General features: G+C 39.0%; 1 protein-coding gene across 2 annotated transcripts in view; it reads left to right on the top strand.

Annotated features, from left to right (window-relative positions):
- ESYT2 (extended synaptotagmin 2) overlaps positions 1 to 13,320 on the top strand; it is an 83,458-nt gene that overhangs the window by 56,440 nt on the left and 13,698 nt on the right. Inside the window, exons 11-16 of one of the 2 annotated variants that reach the window (XM_027574253.2) lie at positions 1,236 to 1,284; positions 2,338 to 2,427; positions 2,894 to 2,989; positions 8,697 to 8,759; positions 12,141 to 12,215; positions 12,938 to 13,024. In XM_027574253.2, the coding sequence (XP_027430054.1) occupies positions 1,236 to 1,284; positions 2,338 to 2,427; positions 2,894 to 2,989; positions 8,697 to 8,759; positions 12,141 to 12,215; positions 12,938 to 13,024 (460 nt within the window). The remainder of the gene's footprint in view (positions 1 to 1,235; positions 1,285 to 2,337; positions 2,428 to 2,893; positions 2,990 to 8,696; positions 8,760 to 12,140; positions 12,216 to 12,937; positions 13,025 to 13,320) is intronic. The other variant, XM_027574254.2, reaches the window with a different exon arrangement.

The following is a 13,320-nucleotide window of genomic DNA, read 5'->3' as shown; positions in this document are numbered from 1 at the left end:
GACTTCTTGAAGTATGTTTTATTCCTATAAAGTTTCACATTTAAGTACAAGAAGGAAAAATTTTAGATCTGTGTCTGTTTCAGCAGCCACTGGCCACGTGTAGCTACTTGCCCACATTCGGGTGCTGGTAAGCCACATGTGGAGTGTGGCCCCAGATGCCAGTACCGCAGCCTGCTTTCATGCTGCGCAGGCTCTGCTCTCGACTGCAGAAAGGGGTTTTTAAGCTTTTTCAATTTGTTGAGTTATTTAGGGAGCAGGGGGGATAGTGATTTACATTGTGCCTACACATTGGAAAAATAAATATTGACTTGTTTACTTAAATTGAACAACCACTACAGCTGAAAAACATGAGCTTTTAAAAAATACATCTAACCCTAATCTTTAGTATTTGACTGACTTTCTTGTAAAAGATTCAGGGGTAGATGACGTTGGACAGATTTGGCCTCCTCAAGAACGGCCTATGTATTGTGCTTTGACTTCAGAATTCTTTCATGAGATGGTTTAACAAGGAGCGACCGAAAGATTGTAAGCAGGGCAGTGATGGATCAAATTTGCATTCTAATAAAACCACTGTGTGGCTCAGAGTAGCAGGGACTGAGACTGGGGACTGTGGTGATAGACCAGGAAAGAGCTGTGAGGGTCTCACCTGGTGCAGGGGCAGGAGGAGGGGCAGCTGCGAGAGAAAATAGGGTTACAGTCATCCCATTCTTGGCATCTCTGACTTCTGAGGGAGGCGAGGTCCATGCTCTGCAGCAGAGCAGGATTTTTAGGGGAAATGGAAGGGGCTCTCAGATAGCCGAACCAGAAACGTCTCTGGGATGGTTCAGAGCTGTGGAGCGAGGACAGGGAAGGGGCGCAGATGACTGAGCTGTAGTGACGGATGGCAGCGCTGAGGGAGAGCATGTCAGACAAGAGGGCTGAATATTTTCAGACATTTTCAGCACGTTATAAATAGCTACGTTGTGGGGAAAACCACATTTTTTACAACTCTGATCCTGGCTTTGCCAAACTGAGGGTCCTGACCTCCCAGAGACTCACCCCTGCTTGTTTCTTTACTTCCCTTCATAGTTTTGGGATAAGCCTGAGGAAGCTTCTGGAAGAAGTCTGTTTCTTGATAAACTATAGCGTTTTGATACATTTCCGGAGTACTTTTTCGTAGACAAATGTTTAAGGTTATTGCAGTTGTAAGAAGTGTGTTTCTATGTTCTAAAGTTGTTGTGTTGTTATTTCTATAGTCTTATGATTGATCTTATTGAAGTTGAGAAGGAGCGCCTTTTAGATGAAGTAAGTTTTCTTTGAGTATTATTCTATTTCATGAGCGTTGACAGACCTGCTGGTCCCCCACACAATGTTCTGAGAACTTAGGCCTTTTAATAATGGCAAAGTGAAAAGAAGTAAGTTTAACAGCCCAATCAGATAGTGTGTATTGTGTGCCCACCATATGCTAGAAGTTCAGAAGAGTACAAGCACAAACTGACCATTTCAGACATGTGCTCTCCTTTGGGAGTCCAGGCAGAGACCTGTGAGAAGCTCCCCAAAAATGGGCTTTTTAAAGATAGCTGGAGTTAGTAACAGAGCTAACACAGTGCGGTCAGTGAGAAGTTGTCACGTGAAAGCCGCCTATAGGGCAGTGGGAGCTTACAACAAGCAGACACTACTTCAAGCACGATATTGCTGTCAGAATAAGAAGTATGAAAAAAGAAAATTTTGAGGTGGCTTCTAAAAGATGGGTATAATTGGGATGAGTAGGGCATAATTAACCAAATAAGTGTTGAGATCCACTGCTTTCAAAGTAACGCATTTTCTTATGCACTCCCCAGGGCAGTCTCTTAACACTGAGTGTTTGGGGATTATCTTCGATGAATTGCTTTGTGGTGTTTAAGCTGAAACACGTGTACACTATTTTATTAAGTAGTACATAGTGGTGAATAAAGACACAAACATATTAACTTTCTTTGATAATGAAATTCAGTATTTGGGATCAATGTTATATTACCTCCTGGCCCATAAATTCTGTTGACGTCCATACATAGAAGCCTGACAGTGCCAGACAGTACTAGAAGACATTTGAATCCTTGTGTGTAAGTTAGGGATGAAAATGGTATTGACTCCAGAGTGGTGGCAGTGCTGGGCGAGTCCAGCGCACTGCTCTTGTCATCCTCTGGGGCCATCAGCTCATTCGAAGGGAAAAGCAAAACATGGTAGGACTCCGTCCTTCAGCATTAATTAGGAACTGTCGGTGCCTCACAGTGAGCAGCTTGTGACATTGGTGGAAACTGCTTGACTGGAAAGGTTGACTCAGGAGAACTTTTGTGAACGTTCACGTTCTCTCTTCAGTGGTTCGCCCTGGACGAGGTTCCCAGAGGAAAGCTGCACTTGAAACTGGAGTGGCTCACATTAATGCCAAATGCTTCAAACCTCGACAAGGTGCTGTGAAGTATTTCCCATGACAACAACCACCCCTCATAGCTAAGATTAGTATCTTTAGGTTGCGTTTCTACTTGGCTTAGAAAAATGGCAGCAATAATTTTGATTAAATTAAGTAAGTCACTGCAGTCACATCAGGGGTAAATTAAAGATAATGGAATTTTTTTTTTTTTAAAGAAAGATGTACAGGTCATTCCCACCTGTTTTATGAGATCTTCATATTTTGTGCTTGATAGAGTATGGGGGTTTGGAGAGCCACAGATCACCTGTGCTTTATTTAATTGATTCATATAGATTCTTGTCATTAAAATATATTTATTGTGTTCTTTCTCTCTGTGTTGCATGTATCGGATGGTTTATTTCCCCACCTTCCTTCTTTTCTTGAGCATTACAGACCGAATCAGGGAGAAATAGTCTAAAATCCTGTGGAAATACACCTGCTGAGGCTTTTTGTCCTTTCTCATAGGTGCTAACAGACATCAGGGCTGACAAAGACCAAGCCAATGATGGTCTTTCCTCTTCATTGCTGATTTTGTATTTGGATTCAGCAAGGAACCTTCCGGTAGGTAATGCCATGGGAGCTCCCTTGGGTGCTCCTTTCCTGGTAGCAGATCTTGCTGCATTCACCCACACTGTGTCACCGGTTCCTGTTCCTCTGTTTTCACTTCACTCCCACCTGGGAGAGCAGCACGGGGGAGGGAGCGATCAGCATGTATTTGCTTCATGAGTATAATTTCGGTTTATACATCTTACGGATTTATCCAGGACGTTAAGAATTATTTTTACTCTGACATGTTTTATGAAGAAATCTCCATTACATAGGAAAAGAATGTGCCTGGTAGTTAGGGAAGAAGATATTTTATAGAAAATCACTAATTATTAAAATAGAGTGACCTAAAGATGGAAATTGTCTGTTTGGCATGGGAATAAAATGAAGCAGCTCTGCCTACAAGCCCAGAGTCCCTCCTGGCTGTAGCGTGGTAGGACGACAGACAGGCAGGCTGGGAGAGCAGGGCCTCTGAGTGGAGCCTCAGGTGGTCAGTCATACTCAGCTCCTACAGCCCACAGCAAGTGCTCCTACTCATTTGCATCAGAACTGCTTTGCTCTTAGAAAAAACTGAAGTACAGCCTTTGTAGGTAATGACTAAAATTGGGGGGAAGAAAAATCATACTATTTCCATTCGTGTGAAGCCTGCTGTGATCCTCCACCACCGTACTTTAAACCCACTATTTAGGATAATGTGATCATTTTAGACACATATATTGTTTTGATCATATTTTTTTTTAGTGCCAGTTCACTTATTCAAGAGATGGCCATTCTTACTTGGTGAAAGAAAGACTACAGATACAGGCTGTCTTCCTCCCGAAGTTATAATAAATTCTCATCCATCCAAGTGCATTTGCATGTAGTCTCCCTGTGTCCTCCCCTTGTTGGCATCTACTTGGCGGAGACAGACAAGGAAGCCAAGTGATCACTGCCCTTCACAGTTTGCATCTGAGTGTCTCATGTTGGACTGTGCCTAGCCTCACCTCACCACAGCTAGACTGTTTCCTTTGTCCCATGAAATACACACCCTAGTTTCACTAATGCCTTTGAGGGTTTTACAGTGGTGCTTTACTTGCACTTAGCTCAAAAGCAAATAAAGGTACTTTGTGCATCTCTATCTTTTATTTAAAGTCATTTTTGTTATACTGGGAAGATATAGTTGAACACTCTGTGTAATTATATATAATTGTACTCTTTCTTTCAGTGAAGGTTTTTTGACTGACTTTTAACTTCGCAAATTCTTATTTTTCTTAAAGTGTTAACCTTAACCTTTTGGCCAATCTTTCAGTTAGAACTCTGTGACTTTTTCTGTTACAATTTCAACTTGGGGACAGTTACTTTGTTACTATTTAACCTTCCTACAGAATTTCTCATACAGTAGAACTTTTTTTGTTTTTAATCACAGTAATGTTTGGTATAAAGTCTTTTATAATCCCTGATGGAAGTGAATTTGTTGCATATTTTAGGATACAAAGAATAGTATTAGTGAATTGGCAAGAAGGAATTAGGCCTCTTTCGAACTGTGTATTTTGTCACGTTAAATTGAAATTTAAATAACATCACGTAAGCAAAACAAAAGCAGAAGTAAATTTATTAATTTATTAAAATGGCACTTTGTGCATGAAGTATGCTCTGGCTGTCAGAGGCAAAGGATCTTTGCAAAACCGCTGCCCTGTTGGGTGTTTATTTTAAACGGGAGCGATTGCCAACCAGTTCTCCTGCGTTTCTGCGGGATGCTTTGACTCTGCCTTTTGCACTCCTGTTTATTAGTGCTTCTTGTGCGTTCATTGACCGCAATCCACCATTCTTTGCTTTCTCCTCCTGTTTCCACTTCCCTAAGAGTATCTACGAGGGAAACTTTGGGTGTGGCTACTTAAAAGAGAGGCGAGCGTCGGGACTAGTGTTTTGTGAAAATACTACCTCAGTCTATAGAGCACTATTTGTGAGTTCTCCAGTGTTCTTTCTTCCTTTTGTTTTAATGGAGACTGCTAGAATGTGGGCTGGGACTTCTAATGCCATCTACTCGGTGGTGGAATGGTGTGGCATGCGTTTTTAACTTTCTTGCATGATTTCAGTTACTGTGTGTGTGTTTCTTTTGTGCTTGTTTTGTAAAAGTAACACTGCTGTAACCAACTTTGGTGACTACATCTGAACAAACCTGGTGAGTCATGAAGAAGCCTAACGTTCTAAGCTGCTACCGGCCCATAAAAAGATAAAGATAAAAATTCTTGTGAGGAAAAAATGAAGCCATAATGATTAAAACTGATTTTCTTGTGGTTATCTCAATGTGAGATGTAAATATTTATTTGCAAGCTTTCAAAAAACTTCCTTAAATCCACTTTTCCTCCTGACAAAACACAGAAGTGTCAGAATGTGGTTTTCCTGAAAGGTGCCAACTGTGCCCGAAGGGACGGTCAGTGAAGACAGAAGTCCACCTGTTACCCTGCAAACTTACCTTCTCCCTCACTTTTTAACCAGCGCTCCTAAGGGAGAAAAAAATATATTGAGTTTATGATTCAGCTTCTTTTAAGGAACTTAATAGAATTTCCAGGAGTGGATAATTGAGCATCTCTAACCCTTATTTGGGAAGCTGATTCTGATCTCATTATGTCTGTTTCCTGGGGTCTTGCTCTGCGGCCTTGATTCCTGGTACTGTTCTTGGTGCTTTTAGCAGGTAGTGATTTTTACTTGCTTTGAGGTCAGAGAAGGTCACCAATGGCTTAGTCATTAGTCTAGAAAGTTACTCTTTCTAGACTGATTTAATCAATAACTACTGAGATCCTTAAAGTTCTTTGGCCTTTGAATCTAATAGTGGTAGTGCTTTGCATTTTTGAAGAGTTTTCATTTCTATTTCCATGTGCATTTTCAATTTATTCTTATTTTAAAAAGAAGGGGAGCAAAACTTGAAGAATAGGTATTTTGTCCCATTTTATAGCTGAGGGAAATCAAGACCCTGAAGGGTTTGGTGAGCTGTTGAGAGTCACGTAGGTAGGAAATGGTAATCTCACTCTTTGCTTGTTCCTGTTAAAGGCATTTTAAAAGTCAAAATGAGGTCACTGGTGCCCATTGGCAACCATTCTCTGTCACTTTTTCATACAATGACTTTCTGTTTCTTAGTGGAAGGTTGTATTGTAAGCTGTGTCTATAAACGACAGTGTGTACCTCCCATGCATAAACTCTGTTGGTCTACGGTAGCTTCCCTAAGTTACTTTTTCTCATTCTGTAACTGCTTTTTTTAAAGGAAATATTTCTGACCTTGTGTCAAGATTTTTTAATTGCTTTATAATATTTAGCTAAGACATTGCTAGGTTATCAAAACTACCTTTCCTCCCGCATTATCAAAATCACGTACTAGTACTGCTTAATGATTCAAATATAGGCATCAATAAAGTGTTTTATAAAATAAATTTGAATGGATTTGATTGCCTTTTTTCTTTTTTAAATCCATTGGTTTTCAGTGTGAAGTTAAATCATTGCTTTCTCAGTTTTCCCCCAAAGGCCTGAGACCGTTGGTATTTCTAATAAAGGCCAGGCACAATGGACTCTTAGCTTCTACCTACTCAGAATACTTATTTTCCAACCCTGTGTATGCATTACCACCAGTGAGGCCATCTGCAAACCCTTAGCACTACAGGACTTTCTCCTGTACTGGAAACAGCCCCTTGGCAATGTAGACCGTCAGCACTTTGCCCTCCTTCTTTTGATCAAATTTTGGGCTGAATTTGAAACTGGAACGCTCAGGGTGTTCTCTGGCTCCCAGTGGCTAAGCAGCTTTACAACCTGAGGTTTACACAATAGCACACATTTGCTGAGCACCTTCCGAGGGCTCTACCTGTGTGCCTCATTTAGTGTCAGGCCCTCATGATCACTTTTCAGGTAAGAAAACTAAGACAACACATAGACTGTGAGGGACTGAGGTTAGAGACCCAAGATCACAGCTGGTCAGTAGCAGAGCTGGAGTTTGAACTCTGCTGTCTGCTCCATCCTAGTTTAGAGACCCAAGATCACAGCTGGTCAGTAGCAGAGCTAGAGTTTGAACTCTGCTGTCTACTCCATCCTAGTTTAAAGTGAATTCATTCTCACTTCAAGTTTGTAAGTTCATAGAGCTGTCCATGGAGTTTATCTAAGATGAGTGTTCACACTGTTGCCTACTTTATACATAGAAATGCTAGCTGTATAATGTGAAGACCTTTGGGTTTGATGATGCTAGGTGCCATCTCACTTTTTAAAAGTACAGGTGGCATTACTTTAAAATCTTTAAAAACAAAGCGGGGGCACCCAGCTGGCTTAGTTGGGAGCACATGCGAGTCTTAATCTTGGGGTTGTGAGTTAAAGTCCCACACTGGGTGTAGAGACTACTTGAAAATAAAAGTCTTTAAAAGGTACAGGTCACTGTTAGTGCTTCCACTTATGGTAAACAGCCCAAGGGTGGAAGGTGCAGTAACATCCAGGGCTCATAGTGGGCTTGTATGAGTGCACCGGTGTGATCTGGCCTGTCTCTCCTGCAAGCCTGTGCAGCTTCCCACGACCTCACAGTGCTCCTCTAGCACCTGCACCATGGCCTCTCCTGTGTTGCTTTCACTGATGCATGTTAGAATAGTATGTGCACTTGGCCTAGATTACATCTATCCAAAGTGAGCTTCAGAAAAGGTTCTTATGACACCTGAAGATTGTCAGTCCTCACACCTCAGCGCAGTGGTCCCAGCCTCACCTGTCCAGGCTCCTGCTAGAGTCCAGTCTGGTGGGTCCCGTATTTTTGAAGCTCCACAGACCACCTCAATGATCTGGCCTTTATGTCACATTAATTCCTTTTGGCCAAATGTTTTTATCTTCTCATCTGGAGCAGCCTGCCATGGCCACAGGAGGCAGGGAAGCTAGTGGTCCATCTTTCTTCGTTATGAAATCTGCTGTTTAATGAAAACATAATAAAAGCAGTTTGTCATAGGAAGGTAATTACAACTAACATGATAAAATCTTTAATCTTAAATGTTAGTCCTTGAAGGAGCTTGTGAAACAAATCAGTCTTGCCCTCTTGAAGGCAAGAAAGTAATGAATTTTTTTAAAAAGTCAATAAAAGTAGAACAATAAAACCCATAATAATAGAACTTTAAAGCCAGGACAGACTTTTGAAATGATGTGATCAGCTTCTGCATTTGATGCTTCGGAGAGAATGGGAGTGAAGTAGAGAAGGCCCACCCCTGCTGTGGTTTTGCACAAAGAAGGTAAATCTCCGAAGGAAGTAAAGTAGCATCTGCTAGGCTAGGGTATGAGCTGACTTGAGAGCAATTTGGGCATATACAGCCCATTCGTTTGTAGTTTAGGTAAAGCCTGTATTGTATATACGGTTGATATTTTAGGGGTTTATTCAAGTAAAGGATAGTAAATAGAACCCTTTCTTAAAGTGTCACTCCTGGGTTTTTCAAATCTCAAAGACAAGAGGGCTGGGAGTATAAAAAGAACAATAATCCCAAAGGATCGTAGTAATCCTAGAGGAAATGTGTTTTGATATTTACAAAGGCTTATTCTAAGATAAAAACTTGGGCATAAAGAATTTTATGTGCTAAAAATGAGTTCTACTGGTTTTTTGTGTCATTCTTGTTGGTGATTTTCATTTAAAGATTTTTTTTTGTTCTCATAAATTTTCATGTCATTAACCTTACATAAACTCCTCATTGCATGTTTTATTAACCCTTGGTATATTCATTTTCTTCTGACTTGAAAGAGTAACCCATTAGAATTTAACCCTGATGTCTTGAAGAAGTCTGCAGTTCAGAAAGCTTTAAAGGTAAACTAATAGCTTCCCTTTGAAAAGTTAATTGAAACATATTGAAAGAGATGATGCTTTTTAACTCTTGTGGGTCTATTGACAAATTGCGTCCCTACTAATGTAGTCATCAGTTGTCTAGTTAGAGGGATCCTTTTTGTTACCCAAGGATTAGTAGTTAGAAGAATTTGTCAAGTTTGAAGATAAATTTTATAAAGTACCAATACGGTAAATTAGACTTCTGTCTTATTGGTCTTAGGCAGCAGTATCTAAGATGGTTTTAAATCATCTGCATTTTAATTGGATTTGAATTTGTGAAAATGGTGAGATAGAAGGTTTATTTAAAAACTCAACCGGTTTCTAGATTATGATTTCAAGACATTTCTTCCTTGTGCACTGTGACTATCCGTGTAGAAATCACCTCTTCCAATATGCTGAGTTAGGGCCATTTTTTAGTCGGTGACCTCATGGCTTTTGGTGCTGCTGGGTTTGGGTGACAGATCTTTCGAGAAGCTTTAAATTTCATTAAATGAGGTATATTGAAAACTAAGCTCCACTCCCTAAAACAACATGAACATGTATTTTCTGGCTAAATTGTTAACTTTTCTGTGACTTAATGGCGTTTTATTATTTTTTCTCTGATTTCTTTGAACATTTTAGGCTTAAATATTTGGGGAGGGGTGGATTAAATGTTAATTGTTTTAAGAAAATTCTATCCAAAGGGATCAGGAATGTTTTTTTATCACTTCATGTAGGAAAATAAGTTCAATTTTAAAAGTGAGGAAGACAAACAATGTCTGCTTTCTGACATAGTATTTATTAAGCCCTTACCTACCCTGAGATGAAGTGTGGCCTACCAGTGATTTACTCCTTCGCAGTACTAGTTGGCACAGCAGTTAAAATAACTGCTCCCAGAACACTGGAAGGAATTAGATCAGCAGTCTCTCCTCACCATTTCTTTGATATCTGAAGGTCATTAAGCAGCAAGACATTATGGTTGGCGTGAAGGCGACTGTCTGGGTTTGGACTGCAGTCTGGCCTACTCATCAGTGTGTGCTACAGCAGGGTGTTCAGCCCTCTGTTACTTACAGACTGGAAGTGATATGGTCTTTTTCGGAGTACCCATAAATAAGATCATGCATGTAAAAGAGCTCAGTGTAGCTGTTAGTTGTTATGACATCATTATATTTAAACCTGGCTTTTTTGGTACTGTGTCCATTTTTTAGACATGAAAACCAAGGTACGAATAGATGAAATATGTAGGTCTCAATAATCATTTGAAACAGCTGAAATTTAATTCAAGACAGTCTAACATAAAAACACTTATCTTTGGGGACACCTGGGTGGCTCAGTCGGTTAAGCATCTGCCTTCGGCTCAGGTCATGATCCCGGGATCCTGGGATCGAGTCCCGCATTGGGCTCCTTGCTCAGCAGGGAGCCTGCTTCTCCCTCTGCTTGTGCTCTCTCTCTCTCTCTCTGACAAATGAATAAATAAAAAATCTTAAAAAAACAAAAACAAAAACACTTATCTTGGGGGCACCTGGCTGGCTCAGTCAGTAGAGCATGTGACTCTTAATCACAGCATTGTGAGTTCAAGCCCCACGTTGGGCATGGAGCCTACTAAAAATAAAACGTTAAAAAAAATAAAAACTCATATTTTCATTTCACTATATATCTGACTTGTGCTCATGCATTTTCAATATTGCATCCTGGTAGAAACTTAGTGATTTTACCTTATTTCATGAAATCTAAAACATCATTTAAAAATACACCATTATTTTATGTACCACAAGAAAGAAAAGTTCCTATTAAGGCTTAATAGTGTTTATGTTTATTGGAAGAATTTTTAGGCTTAGGATAAATACAGATTTTTAATACATCACACACAACAAAAGGAAAATGGAAGCAAAATAAATCAGTTAAAGCAAGAACAACTGTCTCACTATTCGGACCTGCCTAAAAACAGGTACATAAAGTTACCAACTGTAAGTTTCATTCTGTTTTCAAGGGATGTTAGAAAGTTAAAAAAAAAAAAAAAAGTGTGTCTCAGAATTGATAAGGTACGATAACTCTAGGAATGGATGGCTACTTTCTCAGAGATGAAGTAACTTATATTAGCCAGGAAGCAGTTTTTGTATCAATGCAGTTGCTGTATCAGAAGCCGCTGTAGCCTAAGACAGTTTTATTTCCCTGGAAAGTAACAGAATCCGGCCCGAATCGCTGCTGTTCAGTTTCTCCAGCCAAAGGTAGCATCATCGCAAAGGCCCCTCCTTGGAGGCCAGACTGTTACCTGGCCACACCCAACTGCAAGGGAAGTTCAGAAATAGAATTTTCATGTACAGAGGACTTGTGCTCAGGTGGAACTCCGGGCTTCCAGTATTAAAGGAAGGATTTAGGGGAAAAGTTAGTATTCTCTGCCATAGTAGTCTATAGCCTTGGGTATTTTTTTTAACAATATTTATTTCATTTTGCAGAATTTATTCTCATCAAAAAGATGAACCAGAAAATAAATTATCACAGTATGTTTGGGCCAGTAATATTTTATTCTGATAAGCATATTAATTTGATGCCTACTTCTGTCATTGCTGCAGTGTTGAGGATTGACTCTGAAATTATTTAAAAAACACTTTTGTGACCTTCTAATTAATTCCCACTAACACAGATATTTAACTGCATCTTCTTGTGGGGCTAAGTTATAAATAAACCTCATGTCCCATATATGTTGTGTTTTACTATGTTCTATCACCTGTCTGCTAAAGTATGCTTGTTACCATTTTTTTCTTATTCCTGAATTTTTCTCATATTTATATCTGCTTAATTTAATGCAATTCTAGATTGATGTTTATTCTTCCAGTCAGAATTACTTAGGAGCTGGTAAGCAAGATTTGATATCTGATAGCTACATGTTTGCACAGAATGTACTAAGTTAAAAACATGAAGACATCTCTGATACTTTGTAGTATTTTTATTATTTCAACCAGGGGACTGTTCTGAATTGTACATTTCTACGTTTGCCCTTCCTCATGCTTTTCTGTTTCCGTTCGCTGCACTTATTCATCTTCTTATGTGTGTAAGATAAATTTTGAGAGCTGGAATTAGCATTAAATCTTTTTGGAAGATTTCATTTTTCCAAAGTAACTTGCTTTAAAAATAAAAGACCTTAGCATTTAAAAATCATATACAAACAGGAATTTTCTTAATTTATCTCATGGTAGATATAATTTTGCTTTGGGATATGCTCAGCAATTATTTTCCGATTAAATTCTTCCCAGATATTCCCTGTAACTGAAGTATCAAAAATAAATAAAAATGACTATTAATATGAGCCAGTAATCTCCTTTTTAGTAAGCCCCATTTCAAGATGTATGCTTACTTATTTTGTCTGGTTTTGTTTTTGGATAGTCAGGGAAGAAAATAAACAGCAATCCAAACCCTCTTGTCCAGATGTCAGTTGGACACAAGGCCCAGGAGAGCAAGGTAAGATTCTGACTAGTTTCCTGTGATGTCACTGTCACCAGTTTTAGATGAGAACGGTCAGCTGGCTGATGGTATAGGCGTGAGATCATTGATTTCCATATCTTTCTCTTCCACTCATAGATAGCCATACTTCTTTATTGGGTAACAAATATATTGTTCATTTTTTAAAATAATGCTAAAAAATATAATATGCTTTTTGCTTGATTTCATGGATAAATGACATGGGATAAATTTCTAAGTTTCCTTTGAAAGCTCTGTAAATATTTTGTTTGAAAGATAACCAACAGTCCTTAAAACTCAACAAACACAATTCTATTCAAGAATTGAGAGGCATTACTGTTGCTGTAATGTCTTCCACTTTCTTAACATAAGAAAAGCATTTCAGGAATTATTTAAAGTTATAGGCCACTGTTCACTTTTAAATGCTCACAGTTTAGGAAGCTTCATGACTTACCAGCATTATGTAGAGGGAGAGGTAGAACAGAGGGCAGACGAGGTCTTGTCATTGGGATGGGCATACAGTTGGGGTTTCCCTGACCCACTTTGGACCATCTCCGTCTTTGAACACTGTCACAATTAATATATAATAGCACATGCTCAGTAAATAAATGTCTTGGAATTTAATTAAAGTCATCCTAAGCACAGTAAATGAATAAACAAAGTCTTAGTAGCTCTTTTCCACGTAAAATATCACAAAGTTGATATTTGGTCATTTCTTTCAGATTCGGTACAAAACCAATGAACCTGTGTGGGAGGAAAACTTCACCTTCTTCATTCACAATCCCAAGCGCCAGGACCTCGAAGTCGAGGTATTTTATTTGCATTTTTTAATAGAATTGTAGAAATATAACGAACATACAAGTCGCTGCACAGATTTAAAGAGTACAATTTATGGGACTCATCATCATCATCGATAAATCTTTGTCAGACTTATCCCTAAGTATTTCATGCTTTTTGATATGTAATTTTTTTTCAATTTTCAACTTTTGATGGTTGTTTCTAGTATCTAGAAATGCAACTGACTTTTGTATATTGATATTGTACTTGGTTATTCTCAGCTTTTTATGGATACTTTAGGATTGCCTTCTATATGGAAGTCAGGTTT

Source organism: Zalophus californianus, chromosome 12 (genome assembly GCF_009762305.2).
Source record: "Zalophus californianus isolate mZalCal1 chromosome 12, mZalCal1.pri.v2, whole genome shotgun sequence".
NCBI classification, from domain to species: domain Eukaryota; kingdom Metazoa; phylum Chordata; class Mammalia; order Carnivora; family Otariidae; genus Zalophus; species Zalophus californianus.
Note: the sequence above shows the minus strand (reverse complement) of the source record. Positions and strands in the feature narration are given on the sequence as shown.